Genomic DNA, 14,379 nt, shown 5'->3' on the forward strand with positions numbered 1-14,379 from the left:
ATTCACGGCTCTCTGCGAAGAGGTAGGCGCTGATTATCATACCCTGCTGATGCACACTGATGTGAAGTGGCTGTCCAGAGTGACACATCTGTTCAGCCTGAGGGAGGAGTTGCGTGACTTTCTTGTGGACAAATGACCAGGACCTTGCAGAGTTTTTGGACAATAACAAATGGCTTGCTCAACTCTGTTACCTTTCATATATATTCAGTGAAATTAATATGCTTAACAGAGCAATGCAAGGCAAACATAAACACTCTGGTGCACCGTGAAAGAGTAGAAGCTTTCAAACGAAAACTACACATGTGGAAAACCCTTGTCTCCTCCGGAATCAGTGACATGTTCGAGCACATCCATGCATTTATTGCAGACAGAATTTTTTAAATCATTCAACGTCAAATAACAGTGCATCTATCAAAGATCCTGGAGCAATTTGATAGTTACTTCCCAGCTCTAACTGAAGAGAAGGCAGCTCATTTTCTGTAGATCAGAAACCCCTTCACCGAGAACACTGAAGCAAAACTTCCAGCTATCCTGCCATCAAGAATTCTGGAAGAGCTTATAGAAATATCCTCTGATGCCAGCCTGTTTAGTGAGGTCCCATTGGAATCATTCTGGTCTGAAATTGCAGAAGAACACAGAGTCTGTCACGCCGCTGCAATGAAGATGCTGATTCCCTTCAGCACCACCTACCTTTGTGAAGCTTTTCAACCACTCCTAGGCTTATCTAAACTACAAACGGCCCACTGATGTTTTTTTTCTTCATATTTTCAGTATTATATGTGCATAAACATATTGTTTATAGTAATAAATATACAGTTTGTTTGAAAACAAAAATGTTTGTCATCCTTGCTGCAAGCTTACAAGAGTGATAATATCATTAAATGAGAAGGGGGGCCCTAAAATATTTTTTATAATGTGCTATAAGGTTATATAGGTTCAGGCCGTGTGTCCACCAAAGCGTTTTATTCACCCAGCTGGCTTCAATAGTTTTAAATGGGAATGCCGCGTTATTAAAATGCCATGAGTGTGACAGGGCGCTGAGTGAGTATTATACGCTCAAGCGCTGAGCGTTCTGCGTTTTTTACTTGTTTGCCGAAAGTTGAAGAATGTTCAACTTTGAATAAAACGCAGCGCTCATCACTGTCACTCTTCACCCAGCCGTCCAATCAGAAGGGGAGGGACCAATACACCAACCAACCGCCATATTCTGCTTGTACAACGCCAACAGAACAGATGAAAACAAGCAGCATAGTAACAGAATTTTTTTTAAAAATCAAGAGCCAGAGCAAACACTTTACATTGTATAGGCATTTTTATATAGAATTTATACAGAAACAATTTATCTGTAAAATGGGACGCTAGTAACACTTCCATGGATTTTCCATATATCATAACAAGCAAAGTCTCAACTGAAAAAAACCCCCGCTGCACTGCCAATGAGCTCTCAAGCGCACACTGCGAGGTGTTTTCGGCAGAGCTCCTAGCGTTTTCAGCTAGCTAAAAATGCTTTGGTGGACACGCTGCCTTATACTTGGGCTTTATATTAGTAGTATAATCTATAACCAACATGTCCTCCAACCAATACCACTATAGGTCTTTTTTCACTTCTTTGAAATACAACCCATAGGAGCATTTACTGAAGTTGCGCCCCTATCAACAATATTTTAATTCATGAAATACGCCACATAGGAGCGTTTTCTAAAGTTGCGCTCTTATAGACAGCAGGACGCTTTCATTTTAAAGCATTTTTACCTTTTATTTGCGTAATATTTCAGGTTTTGCATAGCTCAGTTGGTAAAGCATTGCAACAACAACGTGATCATGCAACCGTGAGTTCGATCCAAGGGAACACGTGCTCAAAGTGTGTTCGCGCTATAAATCACTGGTTTAGGGAGGGGGTTGTAAATAAAAAAATAAATATATTGTTGCTAAATGTAAATATAACAAATGGTGGTTAAAAGTCCACACACTGCATTAAAATGAACACACATTTTGATTGGTAATAACAGTCATATGTCACTTCATGTCAGACGTAACACTGTCATTATTTTTACGCCAGCTAGAGGGCGCATGACTTTATAGTGTTAATATAGGTCGTAATAAGGTGCTTGAAAAACGAGTTTTTTAAATTTTCCTCCATGTTCCTCCACTTTTTTGGAGGTTTTTCTATAACATTATATATATATATATATATATATTTATATATATATATATATATTTTTCTGTTGGTATAACTGATCATTTGTTGCATGTGGACACATTTAAATGGTGTCAGATCACTTTTCTACAAATCATTGTTTCCAGTGTAGAGCCAGACTCAATTGGTGACACATGCGATCTCTTGGGGGACGTGGATTTATCAAACCAATTTCATTGTGTGGAATGAGCTGACTCGTGTGGTCCTGGCGCTCTGATTACATGTACTCCCAAGAGTAATGAAACACTTGAAGAGTGTATACAGTATCTTCTCTGGCTGTGTTTGGGGAGGGAGCGTTCTCATCTAGGGTGACAAACTATATCGATTGATACACTAGCCTCTGCCAAGACTCAAGATTCAATGAAATTAAAGCTGGTTTCATTTATACAGACAATAGAATCTGGTATTATGCAACTGAATGTATCAGCAGGTTGTTGTGTGAAGTTTCCAGGAGTTTTACCAATTTCTTCAGAATATGTGTTGACATGTTTTTGCAATAAAGAGTGGAAACAGGACTGAGAAATTACATTTTCTTGGCAACTTTGTAAATCACTGTAATTGCCATTATAATAGTACTTTTATTTCCAAGAGTGGTTATTTTTATGTGTTTTCAAAATTATGGCTTTGACTGTGCCCGGCAGTAATGATGCCTTTTCAGTATTTCAATGACACATGAAGAAGTAAACTAGAAAGGCTGAACGGCTCCTGAAGGTGCATGATGAGAGGGGACACTTTGAATGAAGTACATGTAGCAAAACACATGGGTTATTTATGTCTAAGTAAACTGGATATTCTTTGGATAGGCTGAAAAATGTAAGAGAGCACGGAAGTGATGATCAGAATTCAGGACTTGCTTTATTTGTTGCGTTTCATTTTTAGCCGTGTGCAGTTCTAAAACATCTCAAATGTGTAAGTGTAGAATTTGGTACGGTTAGGAATACGATGAAAATAGCCTTACTGCAGCTGTTGATTTCAGCAAATCTGATGATAGATCACACAATTGAAGATTTTAGGGAAGTTGTGATGAAAACCAGGCAATCTCATGTTAAACTCAAAAATTGACATTACTGTAAAAATTCTCCCTTCGGTATGTAATTAATTATCATGTGCATATGTTGTTCATTTCATTAACTGGTTTGTTTGTATTCCCCATGAATTATTTTAGTATGAATATGTTAGCCTCACTGTTATCTATAGTAGTTGTATACTAGTATAGTAGAACGATCATCCCGGCTACTGCACTTCAGCTTCTCATCATAATTTCTGTCCAATCAAATGCTCAAATTTTAAACAGATGCTGAAGCTGTGGCTGAAATCAGTCACTTGTGTTCACTGTATAGTGAATAGGGAACGATCAGACGGTGCGCTATATAGGGGATAGGGAACGATCAGACATTATGGTATATAGGGGATAGGGAACGATCAGACAGTATGCTATATAGGGGATAGGGAACGATCAGACAGTTCACTATATAGGGGATAGGGAACGATCAGACATTATGGTATATAGGGGATAGGGAACGATCAGACAGTATGCTATATAGGGGATAGGGAACGATCAGACAGTGCACTATATGGGGGATAGCGACTGATCAGACAGTGCTCTATATAGGGGATAGGGAACGATGAGACAGTGCACTATATGGGGGATAGGGAACGATGAGACAGTGCACAATATATGGGATAGGAAATGATCAGACAGTGCACTATATGGGGGATAGCGACTGATCAGACAGTGCACTATATAGGGGATAGGGAACGATCAGACAGTGCACTATATAGGGGATAGGGAACGATGAGACAGTGCACAATATATGGGATAGGAAATGATCAGACAGTGCACTCTATAGGGGATAGGGAATGATCAGACAGTGCACTATATAGGGGATAGGGAATGATCAGACAGTGCACTATATAGGGGATAGGGAACGATCAGACAGTGCACTATATAGGGGATAGAGAATGATCAGACAGTGCACTATATAGGGGATAGGGAATGATCAGACAGTGCACTATATAGGGGATAGGGAACGATCAGACAGTGCACTATATAGGGGATAGGGAATGATCAGACAGTGCACTATATAGGGGATAGGGAACGATGAGACAGTGCACACTATAGGGGATAGGGAATGATCAGACAGTGCACTATATAGGGGATAGGGAACGATCAGACAGTGCACTATATAGGGGATAGAGAATGATCAGACAGTGCACAATATAGGGGATAGGGAATGATCAGACAGTGCACTATATAGGGGATAGGGAACGATCAGACAGTGCACTATATAGGGGATAGGGAATGATCAGACAGTGCACTATATAGGGGATAGGGAACGATCAGACAGTGCACTATATAGGGGATAGAGAATGATCAGACAGTGCACTATATAGGGGATAGGGAATGATCAGACAGTGCACTATATAGGGGATAGGGAACGATGAGACAGTGCACTATATAGGGGATAGGGAACGATCAGACAGTGCACAATATATGGGATAGGAAATGATCAGACAGTGCACTATATAGGGGATAGGGAATGATCAGACAGTGCACTATATAGGGGATAGGGAACGATCAGACAGTGCACTATATAGGGGATAGAGAATGATCAGACAGTGCACAATATATGGGATAGGAAATGATCAGACAGTGCACTATATAGGGGATAGGGAATGATCAGACAGTGCACTATATAGGGGATAGGGAATGATCAGACAGTGCACTATATAGGGGATAGGGAACGATCAGACAGTGCACTATATAGGGGATATGTAATGATCACAAACGCACATGGTGCCAGTGGTCGACCGTTTGACGGCAAACAGGAGAGCGTGGCTTGGCTTTAAGCAAGTCTTTCCGACCAGTTCTTATTCTCTACTGTCATCCAGTACCTCCGAGTTTGTCGCGGTGGCAGAGGAGGCCCGTTGCTGGAGAATTTCTATCCGTCGTCTATTTGCACGTTTAGCATAGCAAATAATTATCTGCACTTGAAGCTTTTGTAAAAAAATTAAATATGAAACACACAAAACTGTATGGTACCATAACGAAGACAAACTCTCTGTTGATATGTAAAATACCTCGACCGGACTGCATGGCGTGGGAACGTTATGATGTGTGCCTCGACCTATGTTCTATAACATGCAAACCGGGGAGATAATATTCCAAAAGGTACTCATGTAAACACCTTAATATGAATATTGTCTTGATTAATGTGAATAATTCGATTACTGCTGTCCATGTAAACGTCTCATCAAATTCTGTAGAAATGATTGATTCGATCATTTGTTCTATGGGTGTGGTGAGATACAGCTTACGCTAAAACTCGCTGACTTTTAGCTTTAACTGAACATCTTCAACCTGCCAAGGCTTGAATGGTGGAATGCTGGTCTTCCTGAAAGACAAATTACTATCTTTAATAATACAAAGCGAATAGTCTTCTCCCCTGACTTCTTACTGTTTAATATAAGGCACACTGCCCAAGACAATGCATATCCCCTGTCGGATTCACCTCGATCAGAAAAAAATGAAGGCTGCCATTTTAATAACGCGGAGCAGCTTCTGTGCTGACACATCTCTGCTTCCTTCAGCTCTGTGTAACGGGCAGGGATGTCCTTGATTTAAGCAAGAGAATGTCAGCTTTTGAATGGCCTGAAATCCTCAGAGGCTGAATTTCTATTGTTTTCATTTTCATGTCTGTACAGGTCATAGCAATCGCAATGGATGTTTTCACCGATGTGGACATCTTTAAAGAAGTGGTAGATGCCTCGGTCAGGGGGGTTCCTGTCTACATTCTCCTCGACCAGAATCACTTCAAAAGCTTTCTCAATATGATAGAAAAACAAGACATCCAACTCCAAAAACTCAGGGTAAGTGTCCATGTTCTACTGTATATTAATGCACAGGCCACACGCTGCCTTCAAGTCAAGTCAGAATCAAAGTGGCCTCCATCCCAAGGGAATAAAGCATGGTTACACTTTATCTCCATACTTTCCTTATACCACACTCCTAAGATTTTTTTTTTTTTTTTTTTTTTTTTTTTACAGTACCAAATTAGGCTTTTTTTGGCTTGTAAAAATGGCAGAACCCTTGGTGGTTTTATTTTAATTAATATTAGTATATTCATATTATTAATGTTACTTTTATTAATATTTTTTGAATATAATATTTATTAATATTGTTTTTTTAGTCCTCCTTCTGCCTGATCTTATATTTTCTTGTAGCCTCTATTTGGGGTTTACATTTAAAACAACACAGAAAGTTAGGCCAATTACGTACTTATATTTTTTTTATTGACATGGCAAATTGTACAACTGCTGTTAAATAAATACATGAAAAAATAAATACATTGAACAAGATATAGATGTAATGAAGACCAAGTTCCATTAAGTATTGTAATTATGTTCATGAGTGGAAGGAAGAAGGCGGGGTCGGTATGACTGGGACTAGTGAAACTTTATTTCTCAAACACAACGTGTAAACACAAACACGCACGAGGGCGTAAAACTCAGTGTCTCCAATTCAATCTCTCAACTCTTTGCTATTGTCTCAGGCTCAGGGGTGTGTTACTAGTCCCAGTCCAAACTCTCTCTCCCTCGTCTCTCTCTGCCGTGGCTTTTAAGCCGTCTCTCCATGCCAATTACTGCAACGAGACACAGGTGTTATTCATTTGCACTTGACCCACTTACGCCCCCGCCACACACCCCCACCGCCCGACTCAGGCCGGGATCATAAGTTTAATATCTCTGTTACTTAGGCTATTTTGTGGAGAAGAAAAGATGAGTATCCGCAACTGAACTGAGCCGTTCACACGTACATGTTCTGTTAAAGGGGGGGTGAAACACTCAGTTTCAGTCAGTGTCATGTCAATCTTGAGTACCTATAGAGTAGCATTGCATCCTGCATATCTCCGAAAAGTCTTTATTTTTTTAATAATTATATAAGAAAGATGCGCTGTTCCGAGTCTTTCCGAAAAAAGCAGAGCGGGTGGGGGCGTGTCGTGTGAGCGGAGCTAAATAATGACGTGTGCTCGCTGCTGCTATTGTGTTGAGTCGAGTGCGTCGTAAAGCTGTGTCATCCCTAACAGCGGGAAAAAACTTTATTCAAAATAAAAATATGGCTTTTAATCAGATACAGCCATACATCTATGATCCGGAATCAGACCCAGAGGCTGCAGTTGAACAGGAGCAGCAGCAAAAACGACTAGAGCAGGACGTCTCTATGTGGTACAAGTTATACACTAACTATATAATATGCTTAGCGGCTTGTGTTATTTACATATTTATACTTGAATTATATCGTCGTATTTTTGTCTTTGAAGGTGTACATGTGGGAAGTGCAGTTGTGCACGTGTGTTTGTGTGTTTACGCGTGGTTTGTGTAGACAGTAAGCGGACTGGTTTTGCACGGCAGGTTAAGTTCGTGTTTACATAGAAAGACACGGAACAGTAGCGCATTTGAATGAAGAAGCACGCTTATTTAGTTCAACATATTTCCCCCCTCTTTGTGTATTGTTGTTTGGAGTGCTTTTACAATACACAAACATAAAGTTACACATATAGTGGCCAGCTAAACAAATGTACACGCACTACACATCGCATGCTCCATTGATCAATTAACTATACATGGTCATGTTTGGGCTACTTGATGAGCATAGGCAAAAACACAGACATTTGAAGCAGTCTCACTCACCGCCTGCGGTTCTAACGTTGGGACTGCTCCATCATTCAGCATTAGGCGATCGGGAAAATCCGGCGTCGAGCTGGGCCTTGTTTATGAAACAGTCGGCACCGAAATGCAGCGAACAGATATAAACATTCGCGCAACTCAGTTGCTGATCCGGAAAAGCAAATTCCATCCACTGTTGCCTTAACGCGGGGTTTTGGGGGAATCTGTGCAGGACTGTCTTGGTCTGGCAACCAAAAACGCACTTTTTTGGTGACATTGTAATTGTGCACATCACCTGTCCAGCATCCTACAAGCCAGCGCTTTGATGGGCGTAGCCTGTTACTTTCGCTCTCTCCCTCTCTCTCTCTCACGCGCTTCCGGTAGAATTGTCCGTAAGGCCCATACAAGGAAATTCCGCCCCCATTAACGTCAAAGGGGACGCATGATCTCAAAAAACTTGCCGAAACTTATGACTAACCAGAAGTAGTATTTTTGACAAAGAAATACTCCCATCAAACGTCCACCTTAACTTTTGAAACTTTGTCTATGTTTAGTATGGGATTCCAAGTCTTTAACAGTGTAAAAAATCAGTATGCATGAAACAGCATTTCACCCCCCCTTTAAACTGAAAAGTGAAAAAAGACATGATTGGTAGGAAACCAGTTACAATACTTATAGACAGCGGTAACACTTTACTTGAAGGGGTGTGCATAAGACTGACATGACACCTTCATAATCATGACATGACACGTGTCATGAATATGAAGGAGTTTTTATGCATGTTTATGACAACTGTCATTAAGTGTCATTCGCTTAATTATGTCATTTTTAATGCAATGATGACATTTCAGAGTTGTCTTTATTATGACAACTTGACATAAACCAATACATCATAACCTGTCAGTGTCTTTGTCATGACAACTTGACATTACCAAGACAACATAACCTGTCATAAACAGACATGAAATGACAGCAGATTAATTATCAAATTTAAGAAACTACTTAGCTTTTTGGGTTTACATTACATTAGTTGCTAGGCAACGTGGGGGAGAGGATGCTGGCGTTGTCTGTTCGCCACTTCTCCACCCACAAATCATGTTAACTTTACTATTAAATTTAGATTTTATTTTATTGTCTTATGTTTGTGAGTAGTCTAACAGTCAGAGCTACAATTGGGACTGTTGCTGATTGCTGGCAGCCACTGAGAGGACGTTGTTTGCCGTTTTTTCACCGCTTCTTTTCTGTTTTTGTTTGAATTTGTGGTTGGTTTTGGTTTGAAGGACATTTGATGTTGCTCGCTGCGGCTGCTCTCTCTTCTGGGTGTCGGCTGCTCACTGGTGGTCTCCCTCGGGCTTGAGCTGCATGGTGGCTGAAGTTTGCACCAGGCTAGCGTCATCAGCGTCCGGCATGATGTTGAGATGTAATTTTTACTTGTTATTCATGTATTGTTATTTTTTCCCTTTGTTGCACTTTGAGATTCTTCGTAATGAAAAGTGCGTTATAAATAAAATCTATTATTATTAAACTGTCATGTGGTTGGTTTTGACGTTGGCTGTCATTGGGCTATTATAATGTCATGATTTTTTTATAAATTTAATTTGTCATTTACATGTCATTAAGTGTCAATACTCTGTCAAATTATATCATAACATTGTCATGAATATATTTCTTGACCTAAACTACAGTGGTACAAGTTGAATTTTTCATTAACATGTCATTAAGTGTCAATACTGTGTCAAATTATTTCATAACATTGTCATGAATATATTTCTTGACCTAAACTAAAGTTGTACAAGTTGAGTTTGTCATTAACATGTCATTAAGTGTCAATACTCTGTCAAATTATTTTATAACAGTGTCATGAATATTTAGCTTGACCTGAAATATGGCATCATAGAGGAAATCGTACAGAGTCATTAAAAACTAATAATATAACTCAAAATGATAGAGTGGCATAGACATATACACCTATATGATGATGTCTATGGTGGCACCACTGGTAATGTGTACGCTGTAACAGTTGTTGACAGAGCCTCAGTCAGGTTAGTTTGTTTAGGTGTTTAATGTCAATTTAGTTTGCAGTAAGTAAAAACAATTCACAACAACGTTATTTTGGGTTTAATATACTTTATTTAAACTTTCGCTCACTCTTTAACGAATAGTTTGAGTTTATTCTTACCATTCCGTTTGTTATGGTGGAGTCTCGTGTGCTGGTGCACCGTCAAAAGGGGTTCGGGCGGAAACGTTGGCCCTATACATAATGTTCCGGCCTAGGCTCTAGCCGCAACCATTCAGCCCGGGGTGGGGCTCTAAAGACTATTCCTCTTATTTTTATACATCGCAAGATAATTTATGAAGTGAAGTCATTTGACAAAGTGTTATTTTTCTGTGTTTGTTTATGTGTGTATATGATGTTGATATAATAATAATAATAATAATAGATTTTATTTATAATGCACTTTTCATTCCGAAGAATCTCAAAGTGCAACAAAGGGGGGGGGGGGGGGGGGGAAATAACAACAAAAAAATGAATAACAAGTAAAAATATAGAATACTACAAACAATCAACCAACACAGAAAACAGAACAGAAACAGAGCTGATGGTGAACAGAAACAGAGCTGATGGTGAACAGAAACAGAGCTGATGGTGAACAGAAAACAGCTGATGGTGGAAGTCTCTGTTAGCTCCGCAGCACACTGTGGTCCACTCCATGTTTCAGATTTCTCCCAGCGGCAGTGTCCCGATGACATCGCTGAGGCACGACAGCTGAAGACCAGATGATGGGTCTTCTTCATGATGATTCAAACGATGGGGATCGCTGCAGCACCATGCAGGAGGCAGAACATTCCTCCGGGCACTTCTGTGGACACACCGGGGCCGGCGCAGATGTCACTCCACGGTCGCAATGCAGGACGGAACAGCGGCGCAGCCGAGAAGCAGAACATCCCAACATCATGCCGGACGCCGACGACGAGAGCCCGGATGACGCTAGCCCGGTGCAAACTTCAGCCACCATGCAGCTTAAGCCCAAGGGAGACCACCAGTGAGCACCCGCGGCGAGAAACATAAAATGTCCTCCAAACCAGAAACCAACCGCAGCAATTCAAATGTAAACATTAGAGAAGCGGTTGAAAACGGCGAAACGACGAACAACGACTTCTCAGTGGCTGCCAGCAATCAGCAACAGTCCCAATTGTAGCTCTGACTGTTAGACTAGTCACAAACATAAGGAAATAAAATAAAATGTAAATCTAATAGTACATTAACATGATTTGTTGTGGGTGGAGAAGCGGCGAACAGACGACTATATATATATATATATGTTTATTTTGTGTAATGGCCATTATTTGTGTACGTGTTTTCCCCTTTTTGCGTTAATTGGTGCTGGTCACCTGTGTATAAAGTCATGCCTTGTGTTGTTAAGAGTCAGTTCTGTGAGAGGGCAGGTCTTAAAAATTAAATGATTGAGTTTATTTCTCGAACTCCTTTTCATATTTTTAAAACATTTGAAATTGTCTATTATATAACCTTCTGTTGAAGCTGGTGAAGGGAAACTTAAACAATAAAATAAAACATTGTGAACTGAAAAATATTAATGATGCTGTTATTAAAAAATAATTTGACAGCGTATTAACACCTAATTACATTTTAATGACAAATTAAACTTTTGCCACTGAAAAAAATGTATGACATTATAATGGCCTCAGTCAACATCAAAACCAACCACATGACAGTTTAAGGTTAACCCTATAAGCTAAGTAAGTTTCTTAAATTTGATAATCTGTTATGTCATGTTTATGACAGGTTATGTTGTCTTGGTAATGTCAAGTTGTCATGACAAAGACACTGACAGGTTATGATGTATTGGTTTATGTCAAGTTGTCATAACAAAGACAACTCCGAAATGTCATCATTGCATTAAAAATGACATAATTAAGCGAATGACACTTAATGACAGTTGTCATAAACATGCATAAAAACTCCTTCATATTCATGATACGTGTCATGTCATGATTATGAAGGTGTCATGTCAGTCTTATGCACACCCCTTCAAGTAAAGTGTTATGTGTATTTTTTTTTTTTTTGAAATTGCACAAGATGTGAACAAAATTTCCAATATGAAGCGTGTACACTCACTTGAGCCACTCACATTTAGCCTATTATTCTGTAAAAATGAAACATATTTACAGAAGAAACTCCTAGAGAACTTATTAGGAATGTCAGATGTGCATTTAGAAAGTGTGTGACTGAATAATTCATTCGGGCTGAGCCTCTCATAGAAAATATTGCATAGAAAAGTTTGATGTTCTAAAATTCCAAAGGTAGGCGTATTGGTTAAATACAAACTTAAAGGGTTAGTTCACCCCCAAAAATGTAATTCTGTTTTTAAAGGGATAGTTCACCCAAAAATGAACATTAGATGTTTATCTGCTTACCCCCAGGGCATCCAAGATGTAGGTGTCTTTGTTTCTTTAGTAGAACACAAATTAAGATTTTTAACTTCAAACGTTGTAGTGTGCCAGACACGTGCAAAAAACAAAAAAAAAAACAAAACAAAAAAAAAACACTTAATTCAACTTTATTCTTATCTCCCTTTTGAGCTTCTGACATGAACTCACAAAGAACCCCAACGGATGCGTGAGAATATGGCGCTTCTCATGGTTCGGGCATCCAGAAAATGCACCATTTTGAGCACTACGCCAAGAACTAAAGCACAATCAATGAAGAATTCATCAGCTTAGATATGGCGCGGAACTAGAAACTAACACTTTTGAAATCTTAGATCTTTACTGCAAATTCACTATATGGACGAACGCATATAGTGCTCTCTGAAACATGCTGCTGTGCTGTCACTCCCAGAAATTACAGATGTTTTGTCTGTAAATATCTCATTAATATTACAGTCATCTCTAGAATTTCATGGGAAGTGAAGATTTAGTTCTTTTGAACAGACCGAGAAGGGGTGACTCATTGCCTGTCTCCATTATGCGCAATGAGGGATCCTCTTGTCGTGATGGATCATGGAGTCCATTGTTTTTTGAGAGAGTTATTCATGTTGTCTGGCATAATTTTATTGTTATTATATATCATGGGTGGTGGTGGTGGGGGGATGCGTAAACGGCTGCTATACCCATTTGCTGGTGGGGTAACCTTCGATAGCCTGCAAGCGCACATTACTCAAATTCTGTATGAATGTCAAAGGCCATTCTGGAAGAATTGTGTGCCAAGGTCAGACCTTTTGTTGGGCCTATAATGCATAATGCCATGGTGTTTTACATGCACAAACAGTCACAACACATCATCAGTACCTGAATAAATGGTTTCCATGACCATATGATGTGCATTTTAACTAACGCAAAACTCAATTTGCATACAGCGCTTTACAATTTGCATACAGCGCTTTAAATGTCAATAATTCTGAGAGTTTATTTAGCATGTCAGCCGTTTCCTTTCGGGATTCCTTATGCACAAATAATTGGATGGAAACTGAGATTGAGCATATAGAGGCTATGTTTCCTATCCTTTCCCTACCCCACTAACTTGCTGAATCCGTCCCCTCACATTTCTCCAACATGATCTCATGAGAATACATGTCTATTTTTACATAAAGTGTGATTCTACAACACGTACATTTACTCATTACACCATAACGTACAATATTGACATATGTCAAATCCTGCCCTTGACTTGTTAGGAATACAGCATTTTTAAAAATTGTGTACTCAAGAAGCATTCAGACATGTTTTACAGCAATGGTATTGATATCTCATTGGCTCTCATTTGCTTCATCACAGATAGCGACATGTCGTGTTTTAGTCTATGTATATTTGAAATGTACTCTTTCGCTCGCGCTCTCTCAGCCATTTTAGAAAGCAGGCAGATTAAATGCATGCGTGCTGTAATAATGTATTTTTTAATGTATTCTCAATTTGCGTAAAAAAAAGCTCATATTTCAGGTTGCTCCAGCTGACACGCGAGTGCAGTCTCAAGCGCGTCATGTTTCTATCGCAACCCGAGCTTCCGCAGTGACTGTAATGACTTTAAAAATAATATGAATGAACCGTCTTGTTTAATCTTAAAGTTCTGCTAGTCAGACTCGGCTCAGAGAATTTATGGCTAATAAATAATGCTAATGTAAGCGGCCATGGCACTGAACGAGCAATAGTTATTAGTTCAAAAGGGTAAAAAGTCAAAGTTATTATGCAAGTTGACTCATAAATCCGTCACTGTGAGATAAAGTTGACTTTTACAGCTGAAATGATGAGTGAATTAAGCATGCTTGGAACAATCAAGGTACAAGGAAGGGAGACTATATATCGTTAGGTAGGCTGACTGAGACAAAGTTATTTTTCGCAGCTTGTTTATTAACTTTTTAACAGCAGTTTATTGTGTAATATGAGACAATCGGGTCCAGTCGGTTCTGCGTCTTCCAGCTGGGTTCGGTTCCAGTTATCAAATAATAGACGGGTCCATGTCGGTTCCGGGTACTATATTTTTGGCATTTCTCGGATCT

General features: G+C 39.4%; 1 protein-coding gene across 1 annotated transcript in view; it reads left to right on the forward strand.

Annotated features, from left to right (window-relative positions):
- The window catches only part of fam83b (family with sequence similarity 83 member B), a 55,872-nt gene that overhangs the window by 20,343 nt on the left and 21,150 nt on the right, over positions 1–14,379 (forward strand). The window contains exon 3 of the mRNA XM_067421367.1: positions 5,903–6,067. Within this exon, the coding sequence (XP_067277468.1) occupies positions 5,903–6,067 (165 nt within the window). The remainder of the gene's footprint in view (positions 1–5,902; positions 6,068–14,379) is intronic.

The sequence above is a fragment of the Pseudorasbora parva genome, chromosome 17 (assembly GCF_024679245.1).
Source record: "Pseudorasbora parva isolate DD20220531a chromosome 17, ASM2467924v1, whole genome shotgun sequence".
Lineage (NCBI taxonomy): Eukaryota > Metazoa > Chordata > Actinopteri > Cypriniformes > Gobionidae > Pseudorasbora > Pseudorasbora parva.